Source organism: Poecilia mexicana, unplaced genomic scaffold, assembly GCF_051168715.1.
Source record: "Poecilia mexicana isolate PSO_F unplaced genomic scaffold, ASM5116871v1 scaffold_6, whole genome shotgun sequence".
NCBI lineage: Eukaryota > Metazoa > Chordata > Actinopteri > Cyprinodontiformes > Poeciliidae > Poecilia > Poecilia mexicana.
The window spans coordinates 19,225,900-19,247,636 of NW_028263375.1; the positions used below are offsets into that span (position 1 = coordinate 19,225,900).

The 21,737-nt window shown below is 39.7% G+C and overlaps 1 protein-coding gene across 2 annotated transcripts in view; it reads left to right on the top strand.

Moving 5' to 3' along the window:
* mrpl23 (mitochondrial ribosomal protein L23) overlaps positions 1 to 21,737 on the top strand; it is a 95,613-nt gene that overhangs the window by 29,090 nt on the left and 44,786 nt on the right. Inside the window, exon 5 of one of the 2 annotated variants that reach the window (XM_015002889.2) lies at positions 13,879 to 14,736. The exons of the other annotated variant lie outside the window; for it this stretch is intronic. Within the exon in view, the coding sequence (XP_014858375.1) occupies positions 13,879 to 14,043 (165 nt within the window). The 3' untranslated portion in view covers positions 14,044 to 14,736. Of the gene's footprint in view, positions 1 to 13,878; positions 14,737 to 21,737 lie in introns of those variants that run through there. 2 annotated transcript variants of the gene reach the window in all.

Here is a 21,737-nt window from a genome sequence, read left to right on the forward strand (position 1 = left end):
TCACCAACCAACAGGTTGTATTTTTATGCACTGGGTTTTAAGCTTTATAAACAATCAAATTAATGTTCATTCTTTTATGCATTAATGAGGATAATCTCGTAAATCCTGAACTTGCTGTTAGCTTTAAAACTAAAGCTTTCGCCAAGGAAAGATTGATTGTTGCAGCTCTTCAAAACAAATAAAAAGAACTTTCATGTTTCTAACAAAGAAACTGTGATTTACGTAATTTCTTCTTCCGTTCAAGTTAAGTGAACGGAAAAGCGATGGAATTGGGAGCCTCGGGGCAAAGCCACCTTTCTATGTTAGTAGATTACAATAATTTGACAGTTTTAGGCAATGATCAGTAGCCTTGATCACACATGGCATAAAACATTAAGAACAGCTGGTGGAGCCAGCAGCAGGGTTGTGTGGAGGGACTACCAATGAGGCTGCTTCTGTGCACTTAGACCGAGAAAAATTGGCCTCATTAAAAATTAACAAAAATGTGATTGGATAATAAAGTCATTTATTATCCAGTTTTAATGCATTGCAGCTTTAGTTTCTCTTGAAAGTCCTTGTTAGTGTTGTAGGTTTGGAGGCTAATAGAAGAAAGGAATGATCTAGTGCACTCACTCACTGCATTTGTAGGTGGTGAGGCCAATCAAAAGAGGAGCTTTGGTGCTGCTGAAACTTTGCTGAACCCTTCTTTGATTTGGAGATTTCTCTCAAGTAAAATTTTGTGTTTATGTGGCTTGTTAGGAGTGTGCAGGTTTCATAAGAGCTTGGTGGGGAGAGAACATGAATTATGGAGAACAGAGCAGGATCTTGCACGTAGATCTTTTTTTTTTTTTTGAAGCTTGAAGCTCTTTGCAGTAAATTTGTTTCAACTCAACTCGTCACCATATGAAATACTGATGCAGTAAGGAAATGATGATCAGTATCTATACTGATCATCATTTCCTTACTGCATCAGTAAGTTCTCTCTCTCAAATATTTTCAATATTTTCTGCAATCTGTCTCAACTCTGTCTTCTGCATCTTTATAATGCTTTTCTGTTATTTGATCCTCAATTTGAGTTTGCAGCATTTTCTATTGCTACCCGCATTTCCTTCAGTTTCCCCTTATCTATATATCACTCATTAACACACCAATACACACACACACACACACACACACACACGCACGTAACTTTTTCTTGAGTTGCGTACATGCAACTCACCTCTCAACACAGCTTCCACTTTGATCAACCAGTCATCCATGGCACCACCCATGTTCTCCGAAGGGGTGCCACCAGCCTGATAAAGCCCTCTGATAGGCCCCAGTGATGCATTTCCTGTTTTGGTGTTCTACGTTTTTTATTTTCTCAACCAGCTGGTCCCAGCATTCCTGTTAGTGTCACGGAGGGGGCAGGGGTGTTGCTTGGATGTTTATGTTCAAGTGCAAAGTAGGAGTGAGTCTGTGAGGTTTTGTTTAAGGGTCTCATGGTGTGTGTGCGTGTGTGGGTGTGTGTGTGTGTGTGTGTGTGTGTGTGTGTGCGCGTGTGTGTGTGTAGCCTGGATGTTTGGGTCTGAAGATGAGAGGTGGGTGGGGTTGGTGGAGGGGATGCTTGAAATTGAGGGGGAGGGTAGGTAAGGGTTGTTTTTGTGAAAGAAATGGGGTACATTGTGGGGGTAGTAGGGGTGAATGACATACATGAGGGGGGATAATGGTGGTGAGCAGATGTTTACGTATATGTTTATTTGTGTCTTATGAGAAGTAGCTGCAAAAATAAGGTTGAGGTGTCATATGGCCTTAAGGTTTAATAACTAGGTAGGAATCACTGAAGTTGAAATGTTTTTTGTTTTTTTTGCCATCGCTCATGTGTTGTTGATCATCACTGTTAATGTGGACAGATTTACTAATGTTATTATTGGCTACTGTTGTTGTTCTCCAAGAAGTGTCCAGTTCTTGGATTGATGGGAATGTCTTTGTGGGTGGCTGGGTGTGTATTTAGATGGTGATGATCTTTTCCTGAGAGCTCTGTTACCAGGGTCCGATGTCTCCAGTAGCAGGCTGGAAGCAGACATGCCCAGACATGAAAACTACCATGCACACACACACACACGCACACACGCACTCACACACATTTGTTCACCCACTCCCACTGTTTGTCTCTGGGCAGAAGTGTGTGCTTGTGCACCACCATACGTCAAGGGGGTTTCTGCGATAGATCATGTATTTTCAGCTGAACACCAGAGGCGGTGTTTACCCATCTTTCCAACTCCTGGTCTTTTTCCCAGTAATCTTGTACACATTAGCGCTGGAATCTTATCATCCCAAACAATTAGATAAAACAGAAACACATTTTTCTTCTGCATGACGTCATGATAAAAAAAAGGCTTGTGCAATATGTTAAAAAAAAGAAAGAAAAATATGCTTTTCAACACATTTTACTGGAAATGTACAATCGTTTGGAGTTTTTAGAATGAGCTTGTTTCTAGCAGAAAACTTGAAAATCTAATAATCTCTATAAGATGAATTGCATATGAAGTTTATTTTCATGTAAATAACCTAATTTCATGCAGTGTCATTGATAATAAGGTGCAAACTCTCAACTATATATATATATAAACAGGGTTTCCCCCAGAAAACTTGCTAAGCCCGGTGGTCGGGGCGTCGAGGCGTCCCACCGGTGGTCCACCGTGTTTTTGTATTAAAAGATGTTAAGTTGACAGAAAATGTAAAAGTATTACTGTGTAATTATATGTTATGGGAAAATATCTCCAGTGAAATGCTATTTAAACCCACAACTAGTCTAAAAACAACAAATGTGCACTTCTGTTTAATCCAAATTAAGTCAGCGGCTCCATCAGGCCCCCAAGGGCTTCAGGGGCCCCATAAACACTAATATTTTAAAACAGACCACAGATACATAAATGTTTATTGAGATTATCAATGCTGTTAAATTTTATTCAATTTTTTAGGCATACATAAATTAAATGATTTTAAATTGTTTAACATTTAAATGCAAGATTTTAAGGAGCTGGCAAGTTTACTTTGTAAAACTTCAAAGAACAATATTCATAGTTAGATTGTTTTGTTACCATAGCAACAATCTGATGCTGTGAGTTTAATCTTTGAATTTACAAATACAAATGAGTAAAGACTGGCCAATTAAACTACTCCCTTCTCCCATATTTCATTAAATCTAACACAGAAGCTGTCAGAGCTGCTGATATTTTTAGCAACAAAAGGGGCCCCTAAGTCAGATTCTACTCAAGGCCTCATACAGCCTTAGACCGGCCCTGCTTGATCAGTTAAATCTACGCAGAGATGCGCAACAAACGGGAGATTTAATTCAATGCTGCTCATGTGGCTTTAGTAGCTCTTCCATTTCATGTTTGTTGAGTTTTGAATAAGCGTCACAGAAACTATTCTGGTTGGTCGAGTTTATGGGACGAGTTTCTCAGATCTCCGTGCGGCCGCGCGTATTAACTCTAAGTAGACAACGCATTTGATATGGTTTGATGCATCGTGTAACCGGAAAAATAATACTAAAAATAATAATAAAATAATATAAAATCAGCGTGATGCGTGACTCCTCACCAGGCTGAACCTGCATGATCAGGTTAGCGCTGCTCGTTATCCACAAACTCTCCGGCCAACCGGGACCACAGACATAAACTTCACAGGGAAGACAGACACAGAGCCACACGCTGGGCAGCGTGTTGAGATGTAAACGCCGCATATAATTGTTCGTTCACAAAAATAAATCATTCTCACCGCTCCACAACGCGCCTCTGAATTCGCTACAAGTTATTCCTGCGGTTCACATTGAGCTGCGCAACCAGAGCTAACGCGGCGGGCTTTAAACTCTTACCTAGAGTTCTCCAAAGGATCATAATTCCTTACAGTAAGTTGATATAAATATCCATACAGGTCAGGCTGAATTCAGTTTGAGTGAAAGGAGGCGCGCGTGATCCCGCTGAGGTAAAGCAGCGCACGAGGCAAAGCGCAGAGGCGCCAACGGTGTGATTGGTCCGCGCGCTGTCGGGTTTAAATGCATAAACTATAAACCTATCTATTATAAACCTATCTTTTAGGAATAAATCTGCTCTGCTAGTGAAATGCTCAGAGCAAAAGAGACACTTGCAGCCCGGCTTTAAAAAAACAAAAAAAAAAAACACAAACTATTTTTTTCCCCCCCTAGAAACGTAAACAAGCAACGCTTAGCCTGGCGGCGGGGCTAGTAAAGCATGGCGGGCCGCCAGGCTTATAATACACTGGGGGAAACCCTGTATAAAAGAATAATTCTCACGTCACTGTTGCATTAAAAGGTTCCCACCAGCAAAATCTCTAATGCAGTGCAACTCTTTTACTTTTTTGCAAAGAGCGCCTGTTCATTAGGGGTGTAATAATGCTGAATCCTCGTGAAAAGAAACAAGACATGATATTGAGTTTTAAAGAATGACAGGGATTGATATTTTTGAAGAAAACTTCAAAGATAAAAATGTGTTCTCCAAAAATCCCTTTATTGCATATTTTTGTGGATTTTGCCGCAAACTCAAGTAATTGTTTTTCCTTTTTCTGATTTCTTTTTCTCTCTCCAGACCTTACGACAACGTTTTAACTATGCATGGTGTGCAGTACAACATTTCCTGGTTGCTTTGATTGTTCTGCTGCTCCACATACCCTTATTCGGTTGCGATAGCAACGTTTTTTGCCTCTTTCAGCATATGAACAACTTGGTCGTGCTTACACATTTCTGATGTCTTGTTTGTTCCTCTGTTGCATTTATAGCTCCTACTGGAAACCCCAAACCCTGCTTAACAAATGACTGAAGTGTTGTTGGGGCATCTTCTATTCCAGCTTCATAAGGAATAGAGCTGGTTAGTGCTCATGAGTCACCTTAACGAGAAGCATTGTGATGTTTTAATGTCGCAAGATCTTCTACGACGAGATCCTGCTACACACCTACTAGTCATCCAGTCCTAACAAACACTTATCTAATATTTTTATATTGATAAAGCTTGAACTAAGGCATTTTTCCATGCTAAGTAGGCGTAGGCCTGTATAATATTCTTGCATTATTATAACCTTGAGTGAAAAATATAATAGTTTTATGGGCCATTTTCACAAAAGTTGCTGTCAATTTATTACTTTTGTTTGAAAATTTAAAAACATATATTTCTACTTCTTAGTTATTTCTAAGTTAATAAAAAATAACATTTAAGTTAGACTAATGTTTATTACATTGTACATGTTCAGATTATTCTAGACAGTGACACAATCGTAATTATTTCGGAAATCTGCTCAGCTAGCCAGAATGCAGCCTCCTGCTTAACAGACCTGCGCCTTACAGCTTGAATTGGATTGAATTAGTTTGGTGATGGCGCAGATGAGTGCAACATTAGCACTACATGACCACAATCACGTATGTATCATGCAAACTCCACGGTCAGCTACTTTCCAAAAACATGAATTTAAACAACCAGTGTTCAGACAGCATCCAAAACATTGTTATGTCATCATCATGTGAACCATATGTCACCATTAATATGAATGACACAGAGGCATACACAAACATACACTGCTGTGAGCCAAAGCCCACTAAGTTATTTGACCACTGGCGGGATGTGGACATTTCTCTGTAATTGGCAGGAGCGCTGGGTTCATGACCCTGAGTGAACTCGTAGCAGGATGCTCTTGGTTAGTGGTCTACTCTCACTGCCACATACTTTTACAGACTGATGGTTTTACTTTTCTCCCGCTCTCATGCTCAGCAGTTATTTTTCTCAAAGTCTTTTTCATACAAAGAGTTTGACTCTTTAATATCAGTTTAGGTTTCTGAAGGAAGTTTAAACACATTTTAAGTTGGAGAGAGTTTTTCTTCGACAGCCTGTCCCTACAAAGGAAGAAAGTCGTTCTGTTTCTCTTTTTGATACTGACATTCTTTACCCCTGCAGTCTGTTTTTCATTCAGGTTTCTCAGTTTTCTTTTCCTTGTTTTTATCAGAGCACTAAAGGAGGCACCACTCTAATATTGTGTCTGAGATAAAGGGAGACTGAATGTGTGGTCCACCCAGAAGCCTTGTTGCAGGAATTCTCTGTAATCATCAGACTGTTTGTGTTATCCTGCTCTTTATGTTAGTCATTAGGTTTTTAAATATTTTGGGGATTTTTAGATAATGCAATAAGGGTTTAAAGGGGGGAATTGATTATAGTTGTCATTGAAGAAAAATAATCATGTATGGTCAAAGTTTCCAAGGCATTTGAAAGAACTTAATTGATTTTAATGTATACAATACAATATACAGGACAATACAAACACGAGTGTAAACCAGATGCATTGTATTTCAGCTTTCTCGCAAACATGCACATTTTCAATACTAGTCCATGTAAAAAGAGAAAATTATATGAAACTTTCAGATTTTCAGACAGCATTTCTGTTGCTACGATTGTTCCACTGAGTTTAATACTTGATGAATGGCCTATAGCAGCTATTTATTACATTTTAAAAAAATAAATCCATACAATAATTTTATTGTTAATTCTTGTATTTTCACCTAATTTTGTTGGCCTAAAAAGTGTTTTAAGATTATTTCTATCACCAACAAGAGCTTTTTTCAAAACCCCTTGCTATATTTAGCCCAGTTAAATAATGACTGTCCCCAAGACTGTTTTTGACTAAAAGTCACTGGATGTACGTGATTCTACTTAAAGCTCTACTAAAGCAAAAAATAAATAAATCGGCAAGCATTTTTTTTTCTGTCTTATACTTTGTTCATTTGAGAAGATCCATATTTTCCACCGAAAGTCTCATCCTAAACTTTTCACCTCAAATTTTCACCATTCTTGAACTGCAGCCGGCGCCACACGAAATTATTTCAAGAGCTACAAATGCCCCCAAGCCGCACTTTGGACAGGCCTTGCGAAAATATATTTCTTGATATGTTAATAAGTTATAATAAAACAAATATTGTTTTTTGTTGGATTGTGTGTTTGATTCCAGCTTGGGTAAGACCCTGATTTCCAAGCTGCCCTCAGATCTGCATTTCAAACTGTAAACATCAGTTGGAGTGGGTAATTGAGATGTGTAGTGTAAACACTGAGGGGAATCTAAAATACAGAAGATATAAAAAAAACTGCCATGGTGCACCAGAAAGTCCACAAACTATCACCATTGCTTCTCCCCAGTCAGCCCAGTTTGTTTGCTCTGACTTCACGTTTGGTCTTGAGAGGTTTTGCGAGATTTCTCGTCTGACATCTGAATGTTGGTGAGTGATTTTGTGTGCGTGTGTGTGTGCGTGCGTGTGTGTGTGTGTGTTGCTCCTTTCGTGAAGCTCAACACCACACATCATATGACCAAACCCGTTATTCCTTAGACACTTAATCGTCATGTGTGTGTGGTCTCTCGGGTTTTGAAAATTAGCCACTGGTTGTAAAATCTTGCCGTGTGATCTAGGCAATACCTGGTTTCTTACTTTTTCTTTAACTCTTTTCTTCTGAAGATCCCAGCATGATTACTCAAGTCACCCATATATGTCTGCTTTGGCGTCGTAGCGTGCCCCAAATCAGACCAATAATCATGAAAAGCGTTTCTTGTTATTTGGGAACATTTGTCTGAAAGTAGCTCTGCCTCAGAGGTTTGTCCTAACCACAAGCAAGTCAGTTGTAACGTCTGCTGAATGTAACTGCTAAGAAAACAACGAGGCACCAATTGTTTACTCATTTTGGCAGCTGTTGTCAATTAACAGGTTAAAAGTGTGACTGTGGTCCCTAAATGTGACGCAGCGCAGAAAAACACAATAAATTCTCACTTTCTGAGACAAAACAAGGCATGAAATTTGGTCTTACTAAAGACCTATGTATATCTTCGCAGAAATAAAGAACACACAAAGTATACATTATTCCTTTAATCCTTATTCCATTCCATTACTCTACACTACTTCTCCTCCTTTTCCCCTGTTGAGGGAAACTGTGGTTGTAATGGGTTGCTCATGTGCGTAAGAGGAGTATATTTATATAGCTAGCAGTCTGAGGCCTCTTCCCTGTGTTCCTGGATAGCGACTAGATTCCATTGGTGGCAATATAAAGATCATGGTAGAGTCAGTGAAAGTATCCCCTTCCTCAATTTGTTGTGTAGGAAGTATAGGGAACAAAAATAAATCCCTTGGAGGCTCATGATAACTTCATTTCTTTCTCTGCTTTTGTCCTTCTTGGCCAGTCTTTGCAGGTCCCCGCCATAAATCAGTCAACATGCGCACTGTATATGACGTGCACATACGCAGGGAGAGGTAGAGTCAGGAAAGATTGTTTTAAACATGAGCTCATGGAGGTGGAGAGGACATGGGCATTTGCTTCTGCTGTGGTGTGATGTACATATTTCAAAGAAAAATATGAATGCTCTCTGGCAGCACTTACACCGGCTGCGGAAATGTGTCCAGCAGACATTGGATATACACACACGCGGGCTCTAGCCTGCTGCCAATAATAAGACTTGTTTAATGAGTCTCATCGCTTTGTTGATTTCAGTCTCAGGGCTTTGTTGTTCTTGTGAATCGCACTCTCCGAGGCCGGTATTAATCTTCACTGAGTGTATACATAAGGCGTCCAAGGCAGCGTTGTTAACTGGGAGTTGTCATGCGACAATGTTTGGTTCAAGTTTGGAGAAGTCTTGTTTGGTTCAATGCTTCATTGGTCATCTTGTTTCCAGGTCTGGTGTTTATAGCACAGGGGTAGACCCTTTTTTATGTCACCTCTGCTTACTTCTTCTCCCAGCCTTCTCCTTTCATCCATCAAAATATTTCCCTCTGCTTCTTGGTGTCCTCCTTTTAACTCCTGCAGCAAACTTGCCTTTGCCTGATTCAGTGTTTGTACTCGGGATTCCTCAATGGCAGTGTGTGCAGAAAGACACAGAGGACCTTGGCTGTGCCGCTGGTTTCCAGGTGCTGCTGTGGTGTTTGGCAGCTCTCTCCTTGTGCTTGACTAAGCTTTTTTTCTTACAACAGGGTTTGCACATTTGGCTTTTTTCACGAGAAAACCTCCTGTAGCTTGAATTTCAAGTGTTGCTGCAAAACAGAAGCAGAAAGGGGCAGGGATTTTATCATAAGGTTGCTGTTTTTTAAAGCTTGTGTTGTAGTAAAGTAGATGATTAACTATAGAGAATGGAGGATGACACACCTTTTAACGCCATAAACCTTTCTATAGTATTACTGGTTTATCCATGTTTAAATAAGGGTGCATCTCAATAAATAATATTGTAGTAATTGGATTCAAAAAGCAAGACTCAAATAAGACTTACATTAAAAATAAGAACATTTGCTTTGGGGAGATTACAGCTTTTGAATAAAACTTGTAAAATAGAAAAATATATTTGACACCAAAGGTGACGTATACAGATGATAAAAATAATAAATGGGTTATAGGTGACTGTTAAACCATGATTGAAATCTTTTTGCTAACCATAAAATCAAAGGTGGAGGGACTTGAGGACTTTATTATAAATTATTATTATTTGGAAGGACCTTCAGGTGCCCATCTGTGTTCCCAGATACTTAAAACATTGTGGTTAATTTGCTTCCCATGGATAATCAGGTACCTTTGAATAGGCCTGTCACGATAAATAATAAATCAATTAATCGGACGATAATTAAACCTATCGACTTCATTTTAATTATCGGCTTTATCGTCTCTTCCGGCCTTTTTTTCTTTCTGTTGATGACACTGAATGAAAAAAGGCTCAGCTCCGGTGCTCTTTACTGACCCTCCCTTCCTCATTTCCTTAGTCTAATGTCCAGCGCACATTACACAAGTTGTCGGCCCATTTTCAAACCCTGAGCAACCACACATTAGCCGACAGAAATCTACGGTATAACGGTTCGATCGGGTTTGTCGTGCCGTGTGGTGTCCAGCCACAAAATAATGGCTACAAGTCCAGTTAACTAATTTTAAAATCAGGCATTAATCAGTGCTTTACTAGAATCTACCTGTCACATGCATCACAGTCCTGACTGAATGAAAATAATTATAACCTGTTTATGTTACGTTAACGAAGAACAGCTGAAAACCTACCGGGTTTATCAACTGCGGTAGCCATTTGGCTCCAACTCCTCCCCTTGTCATTTCTATAGTCTTCGCACATAATGTTGAATAAATATTAATGTTTCCACATATCATCTCCGATGTCCGCTGGACTTCGGGTTGCGCTGTTTCAGCTGTTCGGGATTCCCCTCATAATTTCCCCTCAGAGAGCGCGGAGGAGAATCCGCGCTTTCTGATTGGCTACCTGTCACATTCAGAGTTAAGCTCCCAGTCGGGGAAAACCCCTGATTTAGATCAGAGCGGCCACCACGATCGACCGTAACCCACCACACACTGCAGGGTGATCGGTCAGATCGGCCAAAGATCTAAGATTGTCATAAGGGGAAAATAGGGGCAAAAAATGGTGTTGTGTGAACTATTGCATTAGGAAGTCGGATGTGCCTTTTTTCTCTATTTAAATCTAGAGATTACTGAAGGGCACATACAGACTTCATAATCTCCACTCTTTCGGTTGAATGCAGTACTTATTTCCACTTTGGCTTTATGTTGTTTAGTTTTTATTCAAGTACGTTTTTTGTTAATGGAGACTGAGAATCCGTTTTATTTTTATTTTTGGTTGTTTTGTTTATTTAGTTTATCAGTTCCAATGTTACGTGTTATTTTGAAAATAAATATCAGGAAATCGCATGTATTAGTAATTTCCATTAAATCAGTGTCAAAAGGTCTTGAAACAATATTATCGTTTATCACAATAATTTCTTTAGACAATTAATCGTCCAGCAAAATTTGTTATCGTGACAGGCCTACCTTTGAAACACTGTAAACATCCCATGAATGGGATTTTTGCAAGGACCACTTACTGTACTTGTATATTGAGCAGAAGAGCGAACAACATTTTTGCTACCGAGTTATTCATTTATCATCCACGGTCCTAAGTAGAAACCCTGCACACACCCATAACACCCTGATAACTCCTCCTCATTGTGACAGTCTGAGGTTGAAGCTGACCAGTGTTGGTTACCAGTTTGGTCCAAATATGCTCCGAGATGGGATTGTTGCAACTTAGCAAATGTAGTTGTGCTTTTCATTCTGGCACAAATGGCAAGCTGATACCACAGATTAAAATGATTATGTAATCTGAGATCTTATGAGACTTTTCCATTCCCCCCACTTCCAGATTCTGCTAAACTCTTCCTCATGGAGGGGACTGTCAACATTTTGGAGGATATGGTTCAATCCCAGACTGTGGAGATATTGGGTTGCCGAATCTTATCTCCCGACATTGAAATTAACTAGTTTTCAAGCGATTGATATACCTCCCCACATCATCACACAGCCCCTACCAAAAGCTGCTACTCTATTGGTACCGTAATCTGTGTAGCCTTTTTTTTATATATATATATTCCTTTAATTTCATTTACGTGTTTAGACAAAATCTGGACGCAACATTGAAAACCCTAATCCTTAAAAAAATAAAATAAACAAACAAAATAAAGTATACAAGATTTTTTTTTTAGTTGAAATTCTAAATACAAAGTTCATAGTTTTAGGGTCACAGATTTGGTTTTGGTTCACTTTTTTGTCAACATTCCACGAATGCCGTAAATCAGCCTTAAATTATCCACCATTTATGGTTTACAAAATGCTTTATTCTCAAGGGCATGTCATGTTTCCTTGTAAAAACAGAAAGAATGTGACAGTTTGGCATTAGGCACATCATTGTGACAGTCTGAGGTTAAAGCTGGCTGTGATTTTTATATGCTAAATGAGGAGATGCTGCTAATTTCAAAATGCTTTTAATTTCCTTGGCAAAAATCATTTTTACCTTTTTTTTTTGTTGCTTTGAGCTTAGCTAGATAAGCACCCTCTCAAACCAAACTATTGGTGGATCTGTAGAATACAGAGACAGAAATGACTCAGATTTACAGGCTGTTTTTGGTCTGACAACTTCTTATAAAAAGAAATATAATTCGGTTAGGGGACTGTGCAACAACATATGTTGTGATTTCTTTTATTTCGCAATTTCCCAAATTCAAAAGAACAGTTTCAAATTTGTTGTCAAAATTGACTGCACAATATATCTAGAGATGAAACTCGGATGCCTCCCGACTAAACATGTGTAGATTCAGTTCAGATACTGTGCAACTGTCTGAACTGTACTCTATGACCTACAATACCCACGCCGGTGTCCAGGGGCATGTAGTGGGATCTGGACTTTAAATATTTCTAGAGTAAACAAAAGCTTGCATCTTTGTGTCTCCCACGTTAGGAGCTAAAACATGATGCGTGTAATTATATGCATGTTTCTTTTGGTATTTTGAGGGCTGGAGACAAAGTAACATTCACATTAGAGCCACACCATTCTTTGACGCCTACACACTGACCCCAAGCAAAAATATTTCATATATTCAAGTTGAACAGTTGATTGACAGATGTGTTCACTGAAGTAATTAATTTTTTTGGTGGCAGGCCACTCTAAAGTTGTTGAAAAGTTTATGACTCGCATCCAGACATTTGACTGTCGGTATTGAGCTGAAGCCGCTGGTGTAAAATCTGTTGTTTGTGATCTCTAATCGCTTTGGTGTATTTTGCGAGCATTAACATTTTGCATGAAATACCAACACAGCAATAAAAATGTCATATAAAAGTGCTACAAAAGATTTAAGCAAACTTTAAGGAGTTGTTCTTGAAAGTCTAAATAACCCCTGTTGTGTGACTAGTAAGACAGTAATGCATAATTTCAAGAACTTTCTTTACATATGTGCAGTTATTCCATTCAGTTTCACTGAAAATAGGTGCAATAACCCAGCTGCACAACTTTCTGTTTGTGCAGCTTATTCACATCTCAGTTTTTGATATTTGCTTTAGACAGTTTTGGAGAAACATCAAGTTTTTGTAAAGTCACTTACTGCATTTTCATAATTGGACATTTTTATGCCCATCTGCTGACAGATACCATTGTATTACAATTATCATTTTTATCCTATATAACTTCTCGACAAACTATTACATTAGCCAAAAAATGTAAGCATGGATAACTCATGAAAGTCCTACTAGGACATCTGAACATTATTCAAGCGGCTTCAGATTCCATATAGCTGAAGAAGCAGTTGCTTTATTAAGCACTAGTTTATTGGTTGCACACACTTTTGCAACCAGACAATAGCACTATTTTTATTTTATTTTATTTTCTACATCCCCTTCCCAACAGTTTGTTTCTCAGGTGAATTGTACTTCATAGATGTCACAATATGTGGAAAATTTAGTTTTTAATTATTTTAATATGGGCTTGATTTTGTTTGTTTTTTTGTCACAAAAAACACATATGGGTGTGTGCACTTTTAGAGGTTCAATGTGATTGAAGAAACATGTCAGTGTAGCTCTTGTTGCCAGGTGTACTTGGAAGAAACTGAGAGTCATATAATAGGCGTGTGCGTACCTGCACTGTATGACCTCTTATCTTTTATTTAGCATTGTGCGTGTGTGTGTGTACTGTACTCCATAGCACCCTGACACAGACTACAGTTGGGCCAGTAATGCATTAGCTATGGCCAGAGATGGGTTGGTATGGAATAAATAATGGATACCATCCTTTCCCTCTAAATAAATCAGGACCAGAGAAATGGAGAGAGATGAGAGATTAAATGTGGGAGAGAGTTGGAGACATTCAATGCCAGATATAAAGAGAGGATTTGTGTAACTGGAAGAAGTATATGGTGGCAGAAATAGTGTCCTGAGTTCCAGATGGGTATCTCATTTCTCTTGTTCGTGTTTTATTAATTGTCATTCAGTAGAAAACTGATGTGTAGCTGTTGTTATTAAGTAAAAAAATAAAAAAATAAAAAAGCAAAACATTCACAGCTTATTTTATTCCCAGGCACAAAGCCAGACATTCACCTTCCCCGACATCTTCCCAGAAAAGGGCCGGACGCCGAAGGAGGGCTCCATGGAAGAAATGCAGGAGAAGTTCATGGAGGACGAGAAGCAGAGACAGAAACCCGACCCCAGGAGAGGAGGGGTCACCGAGTGGTTTGGACTCTGAACCGGGGGGCCCTTGGAGCAACGTGTATTGATTTGAAATGCAACCTCTGTGATGTCACTTTTATTTCACTGCTGAAACACGAGCGTGTAGCGAAAAAGAGCAAGTGTGTGTGTGTGTGTGTGTGTGAAGGGGGGCGGGGGGGATATGGCAGACATGTGTTCAGTGTGTTTTTGAGGCTGAAGTCCAAGAACCAAAAGACAAGAGGAATTGGAGGAGGAGAGCAGCAAGGCTTCGTCTTTAATGAAACAAGCCCACCACACACATTGTCCATCACCTCAGATAACCTCTTCTTCTTTCTCGTCCTGATGTTCTTCCCATACACATGCCGTATGTTTCTTTTTGTTTTGTGAAAGTATCCTTCTCGTCTGTCATCCCTGTTGTGTCTCTTGTCTTTATCTTTCTGCGAGATACTTGATCCTCAGCCTCAGCAGAAAGCAGCATAGATATAGATAGATATATCTATAGATAGATATAGATATATATCTCTCTGTATATTCCCAGTTGGTTGGATCCAACTGCCTGAACAGTCGCATCATTTCCTCTTCCGAGAGTTTGTCTTGGATTAATTACCTGGATTTGGTAAACAAAAGATGGGGTGTTGTTTCAGAAAGCAGATATGTGCAGTTTGCAGTGGCATCATTATATTTTGTGGTAACAACTATTGCCATGACCATAAATAAAGCCTTTACCCGATGTTTGTGTATGTGTGTGTTTAAATGTTAAAGTTGTTTTCATAGGAACTATTAAATGGTCACCATTCCAAAAGCACTCTGCCTGCTCTCTCACTGATGCCGTGCCGAGAAACGGGCACTTCGAGAAGCTGTTTGCAGTGCAAGCTGGCCTTTGCAAGTGCCAATGTGGTCTGGTAGCTGTTTTGACAAAGTAATAATCTGTGTTTTGAATCGGGCCAGTGAAGGACTGAGTTCTCTTACCGTAATAAAGCCCATAAAGCGGAGGGTGGGGAGACCTCTTCTGGGCTCACTCAGACCCTCCATTATGCTTAGAGGCCAAAGTTACAGTAAGTGTCCCCCAGCCATGACCGCTAATGTCGGCTGGCTAACAGAAAGGTCCGGTCCCTGACCTCATCCAGCCAACTCATCTATCACTAAGGAGAATGTCAATATTGATCCTGTTGGCCCATTGTCTGCTGCCTGGAACCACTGAACCCCCCCTCCTCCATCCTCCACTGTTACTATAAAGCAATCAGATTTTGAACAAAACAAGCTTCTTGTTTCACCATTAGTCTGTTCCTTTTCTCACTGCTCTTACTCTCTTCCTCCATCTCGTCTGTTGCCTAGTTTTGAACCTGTGAGAAACAGCTGAGAAACCAACTAAGGTGCGAGACCAAATCCATGTTGTTTCACACCTCCTGGACTGAACAGACCCCTTTATGATAGTTGGATAATCAAGTTCTGATGTTTGCCAAGCCATAATCTTTCCCTGTTGTCCCCTTGATCTTTGTGCTGGGGATACCCTGTTCCTCTTAAAACCAGCAACACATACCTACCACAATTGTTTCTCATTAAACTCTTGATTAAATCACTTCTTTTTTAAAGCCTGTTAGGAGTTTTGGTTGTGTAGTGTTTTGCGTAAATTATTTTACTGCTTTGCGATTTAAAAAATAACAACTACAGTTTTTTTCTCAGACACACTTTGTTAATGATCTGATGTCTTGATTAAATGGGTACAACACAAGGAATGGGAAAACAATTTGGTGTAGGAGTAAAACAACACAAAAACAGACATGAGTCAAGGTTGCTTGAATTGTACGTGACAGTCTAACTAACACAAATGTTAGCCTGATGGGGCAGGAAAAGGATGCAGGATTCATATTTGTATTCCAAAGAAAAATCTAAAAAGTTGTGAACATTTAGTACAGATGAAACCAGGAGTTTACATACGCCATATAAAAAGACACAAGTGCATAGTTTTCATATTGTCTGAAGTGAAATCAGAATGAAGTTTACTGCTTCAGGTCAGTTAGGATATCAAACTTTTTCCCATTTGGTAAATACCGGAATAATGAGAAAGAGACTTTTTAAGGCTATTTGCATTACTTTCTTTAAAGTAAAAAAAAAAAAATTAAGTACACTTAATTAGTATTTGGCACTGTTGCCCTTAAACTATATAACTCTTGGATGTCCTTCCACAAGCTTCTCACGATAGTAGGCAGGAATTTTTTTGCCCGTTTCTCCTCATAGAAGTGGTGGAACTGAGCCTCGTTTGTAGGCCGCCTTGCTCGCACATGCCTTTTCAATTTAAAAGCTGAAGTTCCTTTTCAGCTTTTTACATTTTCGATAGGATCGAGAATAGGGCTTTGTGATGACCACTAGGGCTGTTGTAAACGAATATTTTAGTAATCGAGTAATCTATCGATTATTCTCACGATTAATCGAGTAATCTGATAAAAAAAATTATAAAATGAAATATTGGTAAATCTGGCATAATACCGGTGTTACTATCAGATATCAATATCAGTCCAATTTTTCATATTTGAGCATCCCTAACAGTTGCTTTTTTATAGTTTAGAAAACTAACCTGTAACAATAATAGCTCACTTTCTAAGTTAACCAGAAGAAAAGTTATAGAAAAATCTGAAATTATATTGAATTTAATAACAAAGAGGCAGGCTCACAAATATGCTTATAAAAAATGTCTACAATCCAGCTTTTAGTTTATGTATTCATCTTCAGTGAGTTTAATAGATTAATTAAACTCACCTTGCCACCTAACCTGTCACGCTTTGGGTTTGAAGATACGGGAAATGCCGCCTGGAGTGGGAGGAGAGGGCGAATGAACGAACGTAAGATGGGGTGGAGGGGAGGAAATAGACCAGCGGACTGACGAACCGTTAGACCGGGGGACGAACACGGGGGGAAGCAATACGGGATATTTACGACACATTCACTGGTCACACTCAGAAACTCATCTACCAGCCATGTAAGATGCGCTCCGCCACCCGTTTCTTCAGACCGGGATATGAAATTTATTGTGCGGTTCGTCGGTAAAGCTACATTTACACGGTAAGCATAAGCTACTCAGCCGCCCGCCCTGTTCAGTCTATCCGCTCACCTCAGCGCTCTTCCCGCCGTTCGCTTTCAACCAGCAGCCCCGGAGGAGAAATGCTGCCGTACTCCAGGCATTCCCCCAGTCATTTTAAGGATGCTTATTGGTTCCCCAAAAACGATAAAAAGTCGGGCATTATCATCAATCAATAAAATCCCCACGGGCCAATCTTGAAGATTGGACTTTATGCCGCTGAGACTTAGCTTTTGTCAACAACTCAGAGGCGGAAGTGAGAGCTCCGCGCAACGCAAATGAAGTCCCGGCCGGAACACGGTGCGCTAACTAATAAAACATAAATTAACGAAGCTTCGAGGCAGGTAAATTTTCCTCGAGGAATTTTAGTAATTGAGGTACTCGAATCATTCGAGGAATCGTTTCAGCCCTAATGGCCACTCCAAAACATTGACCTTGTTTTTCTTAAACCACTTTGTGACCAGTTCGGCAGTATGCTTAGAGTCATTGTTCATTTGGGAGACACATTGCGTCCAAGCTTTAACTTCCTGGCTGTTGTCTTGAGAAAAAGGTTTTGGTAAAATTAATTTACCAAAAAGGGGAAAACCTTATTCTTATTTCACATCAGACAGTGTGGAAAAAAATACTATTAGGGCTGAAACGATTCCTCCAATGATTTGAGTACCTCGATTATTAAAATTCCTCAAGGAAAATTTATCTGCCTCGAAGCTAATTTAATTTATGTTTTATTTTTTAATGCACCCTGTTCCTACCGGTTACTATTTGCGTTGCGCAGCGCTCTCACTTCCGGCTGAGTAGTTGACGAAAGCTAAGTGTTAGCAGCATAAAGTCCAATTTTCAAGTTCGGTCTGGGAGGATTTTACTGCTTGATGATAATGTCCAGGTTTTTGTCGTTTTCGGGGGACCAATAAACATCCTTAAAATGACTGGAGCGATGCTTGGAGTACAGCAGCTTTTCTCCCGCTGGTTCAGAGCGAACTTCGGGATTATTTATACAGGTGAGCGGATAGACCGAACACTACGGGCGGCTGTGCTTCAAATGCCAGCTTTACTGACTAACCGGGAAATAAATTTAATATCTTTCATATCATTCGCAACAAATGGCTGACGGAGCGCATCGTGACGGTACATAGCTGATAGCTTTCTACGTGTGACGAATGCAGTGTCAAATCCCACCATAGGCACAAAACTATAAATGGCTGGACAAGATGAGAGCTAATCTATTAAATTGACTGAAGATGAAACCAAAAGCTGGAGTATAGACATGTTTTTATAACCATATTTGTGAGCCTGCCTCTTTATTATTAAATTGAATATAATTTCAGATTTTTGTACAACTTTTCTTCAGGTTAACTTAGAAAGTGAGCTATTATTTTGATTATTATTAACTTTGTTATTGCTAACAATAATTTTGTTAATAAAGTTATTGTTAGGGAAGCTCAAATGTGAAAATTTGCACTGACGTTGATATCTGATGCTGTTATGTTAGATTTACCAATGTTTTATTCTATCTTTGTTTTTACCCGATTACTCGATTAATCGTAAGAATAATCAATAGATTACTCGATTACTAAAATATTCCTTTACAACAGCCCTAAAATACAAATGTGTCTTATTATGTAATGTATGTGAACTTCTGGTTTGAGTATACTCATCTCACCTTTTGGTACAATAACAAGGGCAGGACATTTGTTCTTCTTTTGAAATTAACTCCAGTTCTGATTGGATCTGTGAATAGCAATTTTGAAATCTGGTTGTACAATTCATTACATTGCTCTCTGACATCAGAGACTCCTGAAAGTGTCTGGTTACTTTTTTTTTTTTCTTGGAAATGTACCCACATCAGCGGGGAAAGTTTGTTTGCGCGGAGCACTTAAGGACAAGTGTTTCAGCAACCTCCGCCAATATCGAGAGGGATATTTTCCGAAATACTTCATTTGATTGAGGGTCAGTTCCTTCTCTATGTGGAAACGAGGTACACAACAGAACAGTAAGCTCCAAAATAACACTAAAATAACAGGAAAGCTTATTTTAGACATGCATTTCGTGTGTTGATAAGATCCTGGTCATTGTGCCTTCTGTGTCTGTTAGCACTGTATGCTATATCTGCCTCAATGAGGATGTGATTGGACAGATGGTAAATATCGCAATAACACCATTGTGATGCATTAATTTGAATTCATGGTTCTGCAGGTTTATCGTCTTCATTCTCCTGCTCTGGGTCAGACTCTGGTTCCAACATGTCAGGTTGGATGGACAAGTCTTCCGTTGTTGACATCTTTAATAAACTTGGGAGACAGTTGTATTGCTTCTGTGAAACTACAAAAATGGGCGAACGGGGCGGAGTCAACAGCTCTGCGACCTGGAGGGGGGCGAACGGGGCATGAAATGTTTCATCAATATTTAAAAAGACGCAGCAAAGCGAGTTGCTCTAAAATATGGGCATCTGTGGAGTTACAATAATGATGAATTCAGACCACGTATTGCAGTTTTACTTTATATAACCCATAAGTAAATGGTTTAAATGTTAAGCATTAAAAGCATGTCCACCTTAGCTTCAGACAGTGAGGGAAAAAAAACTCTTTTTACTCAGTGTATGTAAATATCTGGTTTCAGCTGCAGATGTGAACTATCACAATGTCCTGCAAATCTGAGGTATACACTGAAATTGTTTTTGAAATTGTCGAAAGAGGTTTTTATGCTTCGTCATCCTTGCGTCTTTTCAAACCACATGAAAAGCTGTTGACACCAAAACAGACCCGTTCTGTGTCCGTATTTGTTTATGGAGCGTTCTTGTCTGTGAAAGACAAGTAGGCGTGCCGTGCACTTCCTATTTCACCCAAACTAAAAATAAGTGCACGCAGCTCCTGATTTATATTTGATCTCTGTTTGGAGAATGCCACCATATTGTTATGCACCACATGTTGTGTAATTGCAGAGGAGAGGAACAGCGAGCTTGTTTCGTGCAAGATGCGGAAAGCTCAGGAAGGCCGCAGTGAGAAAGCAGGAGGTGAGGGAGTTAGATGACATCACTGAGAAAATGCTGAGCTGGATTTAAGGGCTACTGGATAAAACAGGTCTGATCCCACAGTGCTGCCACCCCGCTCCCCCCACACCCTCCTACCTCCATCCCCTTTCACTTTCTCTTGAGACGTACAGTGCGGGTAGTGTTCTCTTCCCTACATGATGAGTTAATGGAAGGGGGGTTGAATATTTTAAACTGTGCTTCACTCTCATCCTTCCTCTCCTTGCTCGTCTGTCTTTTTTTTTTCCTCCTCCTTCAGCTGTGCATTAGTAGAGTGCACACATGACCCTGTTTCTGTCACTGCAGTCCACTTTTGGAATCTGCATGACATCATTTTGTATTTTTGGGATGAGCAGCGGTACAGTGAGTGTCTGTTCTGCCTCTCTGCAGCTGAGGGAGGCTGCAGATCTCTTTTTTTTTGGCTTTCTGTAATAACAGCCTTCTTTAAAGGTCTGCGCCTACGGCTGGTTGTCTGTATCAAATAGCTGTTAAAGACTTTACTATATGCAAAATGGACACAAGTCGACTAATGCCCTTTTTGTTTTTTTAACAAAAAAGAAAGGACAAACTGAAAAACTTCAACAAATTTTTTTGCCCTCTCTGTAAAGTTGTACACATACAGTAAAACCATTATTACTCCTACCAGTCCCTTGTGCAGATGCACAGACTCTCACACACTCACTTCTGTTCTCTAAGACAACCGGGATTGCCTGCTGAGGATTCTGACGGCCTCTCTTGGACTACCGCCATATGCATTCCTCCTTCCCCAGGTTGCCGTTGGTTCATCTGAGCTCAGCCAGTGCACTCTGTCACCCCATAAGTGTGTGCATATATGTGCGTGCGTGTGTGTGTGTATGTGTGTGCGTGCCTGTTCCAGTGTGGGTCCATGTTCTGCATGCATCTTTAACTTAATAGAAAGTTATCTTCAGCATTTGTGTACACACAAAGGCATGTTTGTATGATTTTATTCATTGCTTCTTGTGAACCACTCAGCCATGCAGAAAATTACCATGATATGGCCCTCTGTGCAGGGCCCGACTGCACTCACTACTGTGTGCGCGCTGGCTGTGAGCCAGGAGCAACAACTGAAGGAGTGCGCAGCAGAAAACAGGTCGACTGGGTGTATCGTTGCTTGGATGAAAATAAATCAATATGCAATTGAGTTTGCCAATTGTTTTCTTTTTTTTTTGATCAAGGTCTTTTTATTATTTTTTTACATACACCACACACATACACACACACACAAAAAAAGACTGACGAAATATACAACAAAAATCCCTCCCAACCCTCCCCTCCTATACCGGATCTACTACCCCAACAAGAATACACCTTTTATTCATACATCAGCCGATACAGAGCACAGGTTTGCACACAAAGAACCAATATTTGACCTTTACACAAAGTTATCTGCCGAAATATTCCCGACATAAGATATAAATGGCTGCCAGATGTCAAAGAATTTGTTTACAGATCCCCTAACAGTATATCTGATCTTCTCTAAATGAATGTAAGACATAACTTCTCTTAACCAATGTCCATATATTGGAGGATGTGGATCCTTCCATCGAAGAAGAATGAGTCTTCTAGCCAGTAGAGAGCAGAAAGCTAACACAGTCCTCTGATGTTTGCT